At 56.7% G+C, this 11,302-nt stretch overlaps 1 protein-coding gene across 7 annotated transcripts; it reads right to left on the bottom strand.

The window, feature by feature from the left end:
* Nucleotides 1-1,668: 1,668 nt before the first annotated feature.
* DCAKD (dephospho-CoA kinase domain containing) lies at nucleotides 1,669-11,158 on the bottom strand. Of its 7 annotated transcripts, XM_026076202.1 has the most exons (6): nucleotides 10,917-11,158; nucleotides 10,461-10,481; nucleotides 7,230-7,347; nucleotides 5,040-5,243; nucleotides 2,737-2,824; nucleotides 1,669-2,109 (listed from the first exon to the last, which is right to left on the bottom strand). In XM_026076202.1, exons 3-6 carry the CDS (start codon nucleotides 7,339-7,341, stop codon nucleotides 1,824-1,826), a joined length of 690 nt encoding a protein of 229 aa, XP_025931987.1. In that variant the 5' UTR covers nucleotides 7,342-7,347; nucleotides 10,461-10,481; nucleotides 10,917-11,158; the 3' UTR covers nucleotides 1,669-1,823. The 7 variants fall into 7 exon arrangements, with proteins under 7 accessions (XP_025931987.1, XP_025931984.1, XP_025931982.1 ...); XM_026076199.1 differs by lacking the exon at nucleotides 10,461-10,481; XM_026076197.1 differs by lacking the exons at nucleotides 10,461-10,481; nucleotides 10,917-11,158 and adding an exon at nucleotides 10,519-10,652.
* Between the last annotated feature and the right edge of the window lie 144 nt (nucleotides 11,159-11,302).

The raw sequence follows: 11,302 nt of genomic DNA, 5'->3' as shown, positions 1-11,302 counted from the left end.
GGCGGCCGGATAGTGGAGCTCAGCGATGCTCTATCGCGGCTGCCCACGGCAGTGAGCCGGAGCTGGTTTCATCATTAGCGCTGCCAGCACCCAGTTTGCTGCCCCGGGGCATCGTTAAATCCCTGAGGATTTGCCCGTCCATACCTACAGCGTTCCCGGGCATCCGGAGTCAGCCTGGACCAGAGATGCTGGCTCAGGGCTGGGCAAAGCCGCTCTGCAAGCGCCCCACGGAATGGAGGGACCTGCCAGCCCAGGCGGCGGGCAGCGAGGAGGGGGACACCGGGTTCCTGACGACACCGGACACCAGCCCGGCAGGTCCGTGCCACCCTGGGAAAGGAGCCTCTGCCAGGGCTGGTGTCGGGGGCACGGAGCACTGCTGCCCTCCTCGTGCTCCGTCCCCACCTGGCGCACAGACATCGAGCTCGCGGGGCATCGTGGCGAGGCGAAGGGGAGGCACAAGCCCACGGACCACCGCAGCGCAGGCAGAAGCTCTCAAGCTTCCAGCAGCTTTGCATCCACCTTTTTTAAAACATCTGGGCATGCAGGGGGGGCTGCCCGGCGGGTAGAGCAGCGACGCAACGTCGGAAGCCGGCAACAAGCCAGGGGTTTGCTTCCCCTCCCAGCCTCGCTCACGCCAAACCATCCGCGCCGCATGGGGCCCGGAGCCGCGATCCAAGCCGTCAGCCGGAGCCTGCAACCCGCCCGGGGGTTGCACGGCCTCRCTCTCCCCGCTGCCGCCGCGCTCCGTAAAGCTCCCCGGGACCGGCGGAGGGACCCCAGAGGGGGCCGCGCTCGGGAAAGCGCGCTGGCGCTCGTAAACTTTGCTCGCCAGCGGTGAACTTTACAAAGCGGCAGGCATGCCGCAGCGTGGAAACAACCTGGGAGCAGGCTAGGAAAGAGCAGCGCTGGCAGCCCGGAAATTTAAGAGCCACAGGGAGCCGTCTGCTGTTTAGCACTTTATTAAAAAAAAAAAAGAAGGCGAAGAGGCAGCACCCGCTTCGCCCCGACTCGCGTTCTCCCCCAGGGAACCGCTGAAGGGAAAAAAAAACCTCAAACAGCAGCAAATGCATTTCTCCGAGGCAGCTCCCAGGGCTCAGCCCCCACCACGGATGTGCCGGACCCTCAACGACCCACGGCATCGCCCGCCTTTGGCGGGGGGGGACCCACAAGTAATGATCGCGGCATTACTTAGGCTGCAGCGGCAGRAATACAGGGCTGGAGGGACTGCAAGCCGTCAGCCGCACACCTATTCCTCGTGAGATGATGCATCATCTGTCCCCCGCGGACAGATTTAAGGCTTTTCCATTAAATCTCCATGAAAGAGGAGGATATCTCTCACCTCAACTCGGATTAGCCAGGGCCAAGTGCTAGGAGGGGACCAACCTGGGGACAGAAAAAGGACTTGAGAGGCCACGTGTTCCCCCGCTAAAGAGATTGTCCTGGAAGACTTTAAAGTGCCTAAACTCCCCCCGGGCTGAAGCGGGGGCTGAAGTCCTGCCGTACGGATCAGCCCAGGGCTTCAACCCCCTTCGCGGGCAGCAGCCGCGCACCCGGAGCGATCCCGCCCCACAAGACGCAGCTGATCCGTAAGTACCTGAGCAAGAAGTTAAAGCAAGTAGATGGGAGACGGTGCTGCAGGAAAAAAAAAAAAAACAACGCACGTTCACCTTGGGAAGTCTGCAAGGAGATGCCTCATCTTACTGTCTGCATTCAGCTGGCAAAGCTCATTAAAACAGGCGGCCTTTCCCTGCCCTTTTCAAACCTGGAAATCCAGACCCTTCCCAGACAAGAGGAAAAAAAAAACACTCTAAGGAAAAGGTGAATTAAGAAATGAAACGCCGGAGGAGGAAGTACGCAAGCCCTCCAAGCCCGGCCACGGCCGTGCCCACGGCCAGCCGGGCCCAGAGATAGTCCAGGGAATCCTCCAGGCGGGCGTGCAGCCGCAGGACCTGCCGGCGCGTGCTCTCGCGGTCCCCGGAGTTGTCGATGATGTGACTGGCTAATCTGCGCTTCTCACCCAGCGGCAGCTGGGAAGCGACGCGCGCTTCTGCTTCGGCCCGGGACAGCCCATTCCTCTTCATCAGCCGCGACAGCTGCGTCCGTGGGTCGCTGCAAGGGGCAGGAACGCGGCGCTGAGACAGGAGCGCGGGAAGGCAGGAGGTCCCGTGCGGGGCTTCGCCTGCCTTCCTCAGCACGAGGGCGAACGGCCAGGGATGAGSGAGAAAGATCTGCCCCCTCTTCGCTTTAGGTGGAGCGCGGCCACCCTTCCCTTACGCTGGACTCTCCTGGTCTCCCCTTTCAGATCAGTCGAGCCGGTCCCTGCAGCACGGATAAGGCCACCACCGCTGCCCAGGCAGGTCCTGCCGTGCGTTCCTGCCATTCCCACCACCCACAAGCGTTCCTGCCATTCCCACCACCCATAAGGAGAAGACCTGGGAGTCCCCAGAACCTCAACCAGCAGAGGCCGGGTTGCGCGAAGCCCAAAGACGGTGATTTTCCCTTTATGAAGGTGCCAGGTTTCAAAGAAACCTCGGTAAGGAACCTCCTGCTCATTAGCTAGGATAAAGGAAGGTGTCACTTCTCGTGTTCACAGAAAAGAGGCAGCGCATGAAAAGAGCTTCACGCCACGGCTGCAGCTAAATTCGCCCTGGAGAGGGAGGGAGGTGACAACCCCCCCCCTGCAACCGCCCCGGGAGGCTGCAACGTCCCGGATCTCACCATTCCCRTGGCACTTACCAATAAACCAGGACCGTGTGTTTCATAAACTTGGTCAATCTGTTGGTCTCGAAAAGCAGAGGGATATCGAGGATCACGTAGCGGTAGCCTGTGGAAGTGAACCCCCCCCCCAAATTAATATGTATCATTTGGATTTCCAAATTCTTTGCTCTGCATGTGCGCTGCAGCTACAGCTGCTCCTGCAACGCAAGCAGGGAGAGCTTAACAGCTACACGACCACAGCTGCTCCAGAGAGAGGAGCAAAGCACGTTGGTCCTCCTCCCTCTCGTGGGGAGAAAATGGTTCCGTTCCAAGTTTCCACCGGAAAAAAAAAAACAAAATAACCTGGATGATCTCCGACCAAAGGTGAAGCTCCAGAAATATAATGAGGAACCGAAACGAGAGGCTCAAACGAAAGCGCCCGTGCAWCCCTAGCAAGAGCAGTCGCATCGCCTTCGCCGGCCTCTCTAGGGGAGCGGCGCCCACAGCAGAATTTGCTTTCCTCTCTTGCAGTTGACGAGGACTTTGCCAGGCTACAGTGATCCGAGCTGATGTTTTCCAGCTCCGTTTCCAGCCTAGTTGCCTTCTCTTTTTGGAAAGCTTGAGCTCAACAGTTCCACTTTTACAAGGAGAGGAAGCAAATCGTTGCGAATCTCTCAGAGCCCCGACACCGAAACGCGAGTGCCTCCGGGCACGTTCCCAGGGCCTGAAAATTCACGGGGATCCCACCRACGCAAGAGGCACGTCCTGCGCCAGGCTCGCAAACACGGCACCAAATTTGATTTAAACCCCCCCTGGACAGCACGTGCCCAACCAACACACTCCCCGAATCCCTCCCCGCTGCACCCCGGGGCATGAAAGCCCCCCTCGCTTGTGTTTCCACCTGGTTGCCCCCCTTGTTGGTAAGTGCCGTGCTTCCTCTAACAGAGCCACAACGATCAATGGGGACAGCAGGAGCAAAGGGATGACGAGGAGAGCCGAGCCTGCCTCCAGGTAGGACAAACCAGGAGAACTCCAYCTCCAGTTCCTTGACCGTGAGGAGCAGCTGGCGGAGGAGAAGTTGGAACCGCCAGACACATCTTCCCCGGCCCTATGGCTGCCACCAGCCTCGCCGCGTCCCTGCGCTCCTCTGCCCTCCGCGAACGGCAACGTTTCCCACTGCAGCTCTGAGACGCTGGATAAACCCCGGCGAGGGCAGGGAAAAAGCTGCAAGTCGGGGACCTCATTTCCCCGGTACGCGTGCTCAGACACAGCGCACCCCGGCCCCAGGGATGCCTCCAGTTTTGTTGGTGTGAATATCATTTGGTTTTAAACCAAACTAACGCTCCCTAACTGATCCGGCCGTGGCAATCGAAGCTTTGATGAAGACATGATCATGCAACAAACCATCGTTTTACCAGCATCTCCACCCGGAGCGAGTTCTTGCTGCCCTATGGCTCGATCAATAGAGCCTTCCTTACATAGCCAAGCCCTTAGAGAYGACTTTCAGCTATCCCAAATCATTAAAACCAGACTAATGAGGACAAATCAGGCGGCAGAGAGGACGCTGGCGCTCTCGCCAAGGACAGGACAGCGCTTCCCTTCCGACTTCACAGCCCGGGTTCAAAACTCCACAGCTCTTTGGCTGCCGGTTTTCCTGCGTGTTGCCTCCTTCGCTCTTTCTCCTCCTCCTCCTCAMCCCCCTCGGGAGATCACGGCTGCTCCGGTGCCCCGGCGTAGGGCTATTCAGCTGTCACACAGCTCAGCTTTGATAAGCTCCACCAACTAGACTGGCTCTATTAAGACATCCTTCTGTCTACACGGAGACCTCCGAAACAGCTGGTGATCTTATCTGGCATTTGATTAGACCAAGTTTGACAGCTGTATTTGTTATATTTATCAGGGGAAAAAGCGGGACTTTGGAAACCACAGCTGTCAGCCCATTTCTCACCTTATCAAGTCGAAAAGCGCTTTGCAGCTTTCACCGAAGCCCAGAGAGGTTGGGGGCAGGGAATAATATTTGGCCGTTTCAGAAGGTAYGACATTATCCAGCGAGCAATCTCAGAAGAGGCCTCGCAAGGCTTTTCTCAGGCCCTACAGCCGTACCTTAAGCCRTAGAAGAAGAACGTGAAGGGCAGCAATGAAAGGCAGGAAGGGCAGCAATGAATCCTCCAACGGCCGATGCTAAAGGCCACCGGCGGCAGAGCACAAAGGCCGTCRCTCAACATCCGCTCCCTTTCTCCCTCCCCATCCCTCTCCCCGCTTTAAAACCAAAGCYGGCGTGAGCGGAGACGACCGTCGTGCGGCTGTGAGTCCCGGCGTGCCGGAATTGCTTGGTCTCTTACCTAGCACAAAGTATTTCAAGATCTGTTTCAGCATCTCCTTCTGGATCTCGGGGTGGGTGATGGAGTTCAGCAGCTGCCGTTTCTCCGGGTGGGAGAAGATAATGTTTCCTAGAGCCTTGCGATTTATCTCTCCGCTCTCCAAGAGGATCTCGGTGCCAAAGTACTGCACTATCTGCTGATAGGCCTTGAAGTGGGGCTGCACCACTGATAACATTAAACAGCCGGTGGTTAGAGCCAATTCTACAGCACAGTCAGTGTTTGCATCAGCAGTTGGCCTCAAATGAGTTTTGCTCATTAAATAACCGAGTTTATTCTTCTCGGCAGAGAACACATCTGTCTGCCAGCACACGCTGAACCAAGACTGGGGCGTCTCAGTGCCGCAACCCAGCAGACACCCGGCATCAGCGCTTGCAGGAACGAGTTTGCAAAACTCGCAGACCAAGGTCCCTTTGCAGGCTGACACACGAGAGATCGAAGCATCCCGCAGTCATTAATTCAGCACCACAACCCTCCTAAGAGCGTGCCGCCACCCCGGGTTAGAAGTCAGCAGGTYGGGTGAAAGGACTTGCTGACGACTACCAGTTAAGGCACGGGCAGAAACAGGACTGAGCCTGTTCCTWCTCTGTGCAGGGCAAAGATTTGAGCAGGGAGCTCTTAAAGAGGAGAAGGGGAGAAACATTAGGGTTATTTTAGCTGAAAACTTTAGCACTGGGTGAATACAGCCCGGCTACCATGAGTTAGCGGTTGGCCCTGGCTGTTAATTTTACTGTTGTTAACGTTAGTCGCCAAATTCTTGATGGGAACGAACACAAAAGCCTTCTAAGAGGTCAATTCCCAACAGCTGTTTGCAGGGACTCTGACATTGCATGAGAATATAATTTGAGAGACATCAAAATTACCAACAAAAAGGATGCAATAATAAAAACATAATTAAGATCAAGCTGGGGCTAACCACAGAGAAAGACAGAGCATATATAATTTTCTCTCCAAATCCAGGAACTTTGCCATGGGTTGTAGCCTCAGGGCAGCTTAATAAAAGTCTTTAAGACCCATTCCTTTCTCCATTGGAATTTCACATTGACATTTCAGTATGGGTGAAATCTATGTAGCAAACACACACATATGAAAAAGGAATTGGAGAAAAATGAATTGTTTGGTAGGAAACCCACACTTAGTGTTCTGTAGCRTTTTCCTATCGTCTCTGAGGGCTTTCAGCACCTCTAGCAAATTTTCCGCGCCTCAAGGGGAATTACAGTGCAATAAAAATGTAAGAGCATCACAGCTTTGAGGGGCTACAAGGTAAGTTCTTCAACAAACAGAAGAACACGGGCACTTCAACATGACACAGGCAAGTGACAGTCAAGTCTGCACCGTTCCTCAACTGCAGGCCCGAAACCTTTGGTGTACAAAACCACCAGGTTTTACTGAAGCGAGCACTGCTCTCCCCGTTATCCTAATGGTGCGGTGGGATTAACGGTCTCAACCCGCGTCACACGCACAACCGAGGAGGACAGAGACTCCTCTACTCCCACCGATGCAACAAACCTGGATTTCTAGGTCCCTTCCGTAGCAAGGAGAGCGCATTTCAAGAGTAGCAAGCTGCAGGCGTGCTGCAGCCCAAATTCCCTGATCGGAGATGTCTCTAGCTTTAACACAAGTTCTGGGCTCTTCGTTGCAGCACATTAAGACATAAATGATTTTGTGGACCAATCTCCCAGTATTAACAAAGGAGTAACATCCACCACGGAGGAAAATTTTCTTACTGTGTTTTAGGGACAGCAYGTAACATAACCGTGTTACAAGTCGGGTGCCCTGGGGATGAAGGAAGGAGTCAAATGAGCAGAGGGAACATGCTTTACGGAGAAGTGCAGTTCCTTTGCAAAGGGTTGGCTTTCGAAGCTGAGAAGCGCTGACTGCACTGCACTGCAGGAGAGAGAAACCGGGGGGGAGATCCGAGATCGCTCCATTGTGTTTGTTGTTAGGATGCGTTTTGTTTTTTTTTTAATTAAAAATATATCCTCGCTCTAATCCCCCAAGACAGCTGCTCCACACGTCCTCGTGGACCGGGGAAGCGGAGGGAAACGGTTATCTAACGTACCCAGAGCACCCTCTGCCGTCTGCGCTTCACCAAACATCAACCGCAGTCGTCAGGGGAACCTAAGGGAGAAAGATCAGCTACGCRGAACTAACCTTCCCTGGCAATAACATCGGCATCAATCACGGCACAGCCCAGTTCCCGGAATACGGCCACAACCGTGCTCTTCCCCGACGCGATTCCACCCGAAAGTCCGACCAGGAACATTGTGCTCTGAAACAGAAAGAAAGAGCTGAAAAACGCACCAGAATGGAGCTGGTTCATTCATGCTGCACGCACAAAATATTTATCCCAAACGGGCAACTTCACTCGAAGCCGCTCGCGCTTCATATTCATACGTTTTCAGGGAGCGATCAAGGCATTATTAAAACGTTGACCCCACCCTGAGCAGATACCCCTATTTCACAGCCTGAAGCACTGAGGCAGGTTAAGCCGGGCTCCCCTAGACCCCGCTGATTCTGGATGCGCGACTTGAGCCAATTGTAAATTCCTCAGGCAGGTTCCCTGCAGCTCCGCGCGACTCGCTGGAATCGCTCCCGTTTAGCATTTGCACGGATCGAGCCGCGGTCTCACGTACAGCATCCTCAATTAGAGGGCACTTGAGATATCTGGCAGGGTTGTCACGGGCGACCCAGAATCAGTGACAAATGGGAAGAACTCGCGCAACATCTCAGCCCAGACCACGAAACCTGAGGACTGGTAGCGATAGCCCTGCTCGAGCTCAACAGATGGGGTGTCACGGGAGAGAAGCTACCTCCGACATAATCGGGATGCAAACCGCAGAAGCCAGTGAGTAAGTCACATCCCTGCTCTACCTGGAAGCCAACGCTGTCACCAACAGCACGCGCTACGTGGACGGCATGAAGGAAGGAAGGAAGGAATTGCGTCTCTATGCAGCAGGCTCGTGTCTGTCAGCTCACAAGGATGGCATTAACGGCRCATTAAATGCGAGAAGGCTGCGCTCGCTGACAGCTTTGAGGCTGGGAGGGAACCTGTAACCATCTGCCGAAGCCAGAGCAGAGAATTTCTCCCACCGTTTCTGCGCTGAGGCCCCAGCTCGCTGGGTGACCTCCCGCATCTCGATTCGGACCACACGACCCTCCGAACCCCGCTCGTGCCCTTTTGCTGGAAGCCTCACCGACACGCCAGCAGCTCTAGAAAGAAGCRGGGCCTCCCGCGAGCAAGGTGGCATCTGCCCCAGAAACCCAGGGCTCCTGTAGCACCATGCTTCACACAATCGTGGCAGTGTTGGGAAGGGACCCCAGTGTCCCCACTCCAACCYCCCCGGAGCAGGAGCCAGGACCCTCCCCAGCACCAGCCCAGGGCAGCTGGGGCTTTGTGAAGCCAAATCCTGGAGAACCCCAAGGATGGAGGCTTCCCACCTCACTGGGCACCTGGCTCAGGGCTGCAGCACCCGGCTCAGGGCTGCAGCACCCTGCTGAGCAAGGAGGGTCTCCTCGTGCTCAACCCGAACCTCCCAAGCCCCAGCTGGTGGCAGTTGCCCCTTGCTATATCATCTGGTGCCTCTGAGAAGAAATTGGCTCTGTCATCTTTAACCACCCTTCAAGAAGTCACAGGCTGCTGTTAAGAGACCCTTAAGGCTCCTCTTGGTCCCGCTAAGGGAACCCAGCTTCTGCAGCCTCTCCTGGTGAACCACGTGCTCCAGATCCTGACCTTCTTGGTAGCCATCTCTCTGCCTAAGACAGTTCCTGCGTCACACCTCTCCCCGGACACCTCAGCCGAAAACAGACGGACACCAGCTCCGAAAACTCCACACTTAGGGGAACCAGGTACCTGCCGCCGACACGGTGGCATGCGGCTGTTTGGACCTTGCCCATTTGCACCCAGTGGCAGCGGTCAGGAACGTGAGCTTGGAGGACTGCCAGGGGTGAAAAACGGGTGGATCATCTACAAAAAGGCAGCACCGCTTCCTGCTTCTTCTCATTTTTGCTGGAAGAAAAGGCACCTTTGTCACATCTTGGTCCTACAAACAGGACCTAGGCGCACGGTGCGGGGGCCAGGATGGGGCTGGATAGGATCCGTGGCAGCCAAAGGCAGTTTAGCAGAGGGAGAAACCGGGAGTTGGAGTAAAGGCAAGGGAGAGCCAGCAGCACCTGCCAGCAGCAGGGYGTCACATATCGACTTTATTCCGTGGCTAGAGAGCCAACGCCAGCGCGCAGCAATACCGTGCACTCTTCCCTTCCAAGAATCCAGGCAAACGGATAGGGTTAAACGCCAGCAGCAGCAAGGGGGAATTCGAAGGGAATCAGAAAGGGCAGCTACAATAAACACGAGCGCCTCGCGAGAGGCTGACGTAAATCCAAAGCTTCGTTGCCAAGCGAGGACCCAGTCCCCACGGGGAGCCTCTCCCCGTGTGACAGCGGGCTCGGTGTGACAACAAGAGGGTCACACTCCCACTGAAACAGCCTACGTGGCTAATGCAGAGCAAAGAATGAGAGAATCAGGCCCTCGGTGCACAGCCGTGCAGGGGTGGAGGCTCCGCTTGCATTTTTTTTTWAAAAAAAAAAGATCTCTCCCCTGCCTGCGAAGGATAAATATAGTCTGCGTAACCGCAGTAACCCYTACATTTTGGCCTCTAGTCTTCGCTGGCATTTGACCCCAAAAAACCTGCTATTTCTGTCTCTCCCCTACATACCTATACAGGCAGGCCTCTGCTGCAAGGTTACTGAAGTGTTAAAAGAGCAGTTTGAAGGGTTGGTTTAGAAAAACATAACCAGATGGGGCTTGAAAACCCTTTTACTGTTGCAGAAAGAGACTATGCAGCTATAAGATCCACGGTACGAGGTATAAATATTTAATAAGCTTGGGTTTGAACTGTACACGTGGGTTGGGAGGCCATCCCATTCCAGCAGATGTTACAGGCAGGCGCCAGAACCATGGTTTTTTTTCCCCCCAAATACACCAGTTTGGGATATTTTTGGCCCGTGCCGACTAAAACAAGCGCGCGGGAAGTCAAAAACGCAGCCGCAGAAGCTAGCCAGAGCAACGCAAAGCTTAACGAGTTACAGCTACCGTAAGTAACGGTGCCCTGAGAGAGCTGACGCACGTGTACCTCGATACCCCAAGGAAGCGGGGTTTTGGGGACGAGGCGTCGCTGCGGTTTGACTTCTCCAGCTTAAAGCGGGGCGCAAGGCGCCTGCCGCAAGCCAGGAGGTATTTAGCGCTGCACCGCCGGAGCGCCGGGCATTGCCCTCTGCCGCAGGGCGCCGAGAGGCCCCACGGGTGCTCTGCTGAGCCGCACGCCACCCTTGGGCGAGGCGTTACCCCGTTATCCCGCTGTCCCGGGACGCGGCGTCCTGACAGACCTGGCGCACGGTTCGAGGAGCCTGCGGTTACAAAGGGGTGGGAAAAAATTATTATTACCTCGGTGACAACCACCACACAAATAAATCCCCGGGGCGTTCAGCTGGGGCTGAGGGTGTCGTTTCTCCGGACACGGCTTYCCCCTGCGCCCAGCTAGTCCGGCCCCGCGGGAGCCCTCGCCCAGCTCAGCCCCAGCCCGGCAGAGCCCCGGTGCCGGCTCGTCCCCGCTGCGGGGCCTGCTCAGGCCGCGGCCGGGCAGCAACCGGGGGCACCGGGCACGATGGTGCTGGGAGGCCCGGAGCGCCCCAAGCGGGAACCGGCAGCACCGAGGGAGGGGGAGCCCCGGGGAGGGAGCTCAGCAACCGCCGGCTGCACCGGGCCCGGCCAGGCCGCCCGTCCCGCAGGCCCGGAGCGGGCGAAGCCCCTCCATCCGCCAACCGGCGCCCTCACCCACTCACCCTCTGCTGGGCTTCAGGCACTGCGCAGTGTCGCGCCCGCCTATTGGCTGGTAGGAAGCGGGTCTCCTCCCTCAGCCAATCGGTGCCGCTGTTATTCAGCTCGGCCCGCCCCCTCGGGCAGGAAGCGCATGGGGGCACAGGCACCGCCGGCCCGCGGTRTACATGCGAGGAGACGGACGGCGCCCCAGGACGAAGCTCTCCGCCACAGCGGAGGCAGATTCCTGCCCGCACACCTGCCCTGTGTGAACGCCCCCGCCTCAGGCACCCGCCACCGGAGCCCCGCCCCCAGGGTGCTTCCAAAGGCTCATGGGAGTTGTAGTCCCGGCCCCGGCACAACCCGGACCCGTCCAGCCCACGAAGACTACCAGTCCCGGCATGCCCCGCGA

The sequence above is a fragment of the Apteryx rowi genome, unplaced genomic scaffold, assembly GCF_003343035.1.
Source record: "Apteryx rowi isolate R43461 unplaced genomic scaffold, aptRow1 scaffold_428, whole genome shotgun sequence".
NCBI classification, from domain to species: Eukaryota; Metazoa; Chordata; class Aves; order Apterygiformes; family Apterygidae; genus Apteryx; species Apteryx rowi.
This window is presented reverse-complemented; position numbering and strand designations above follow the sequence as displayed.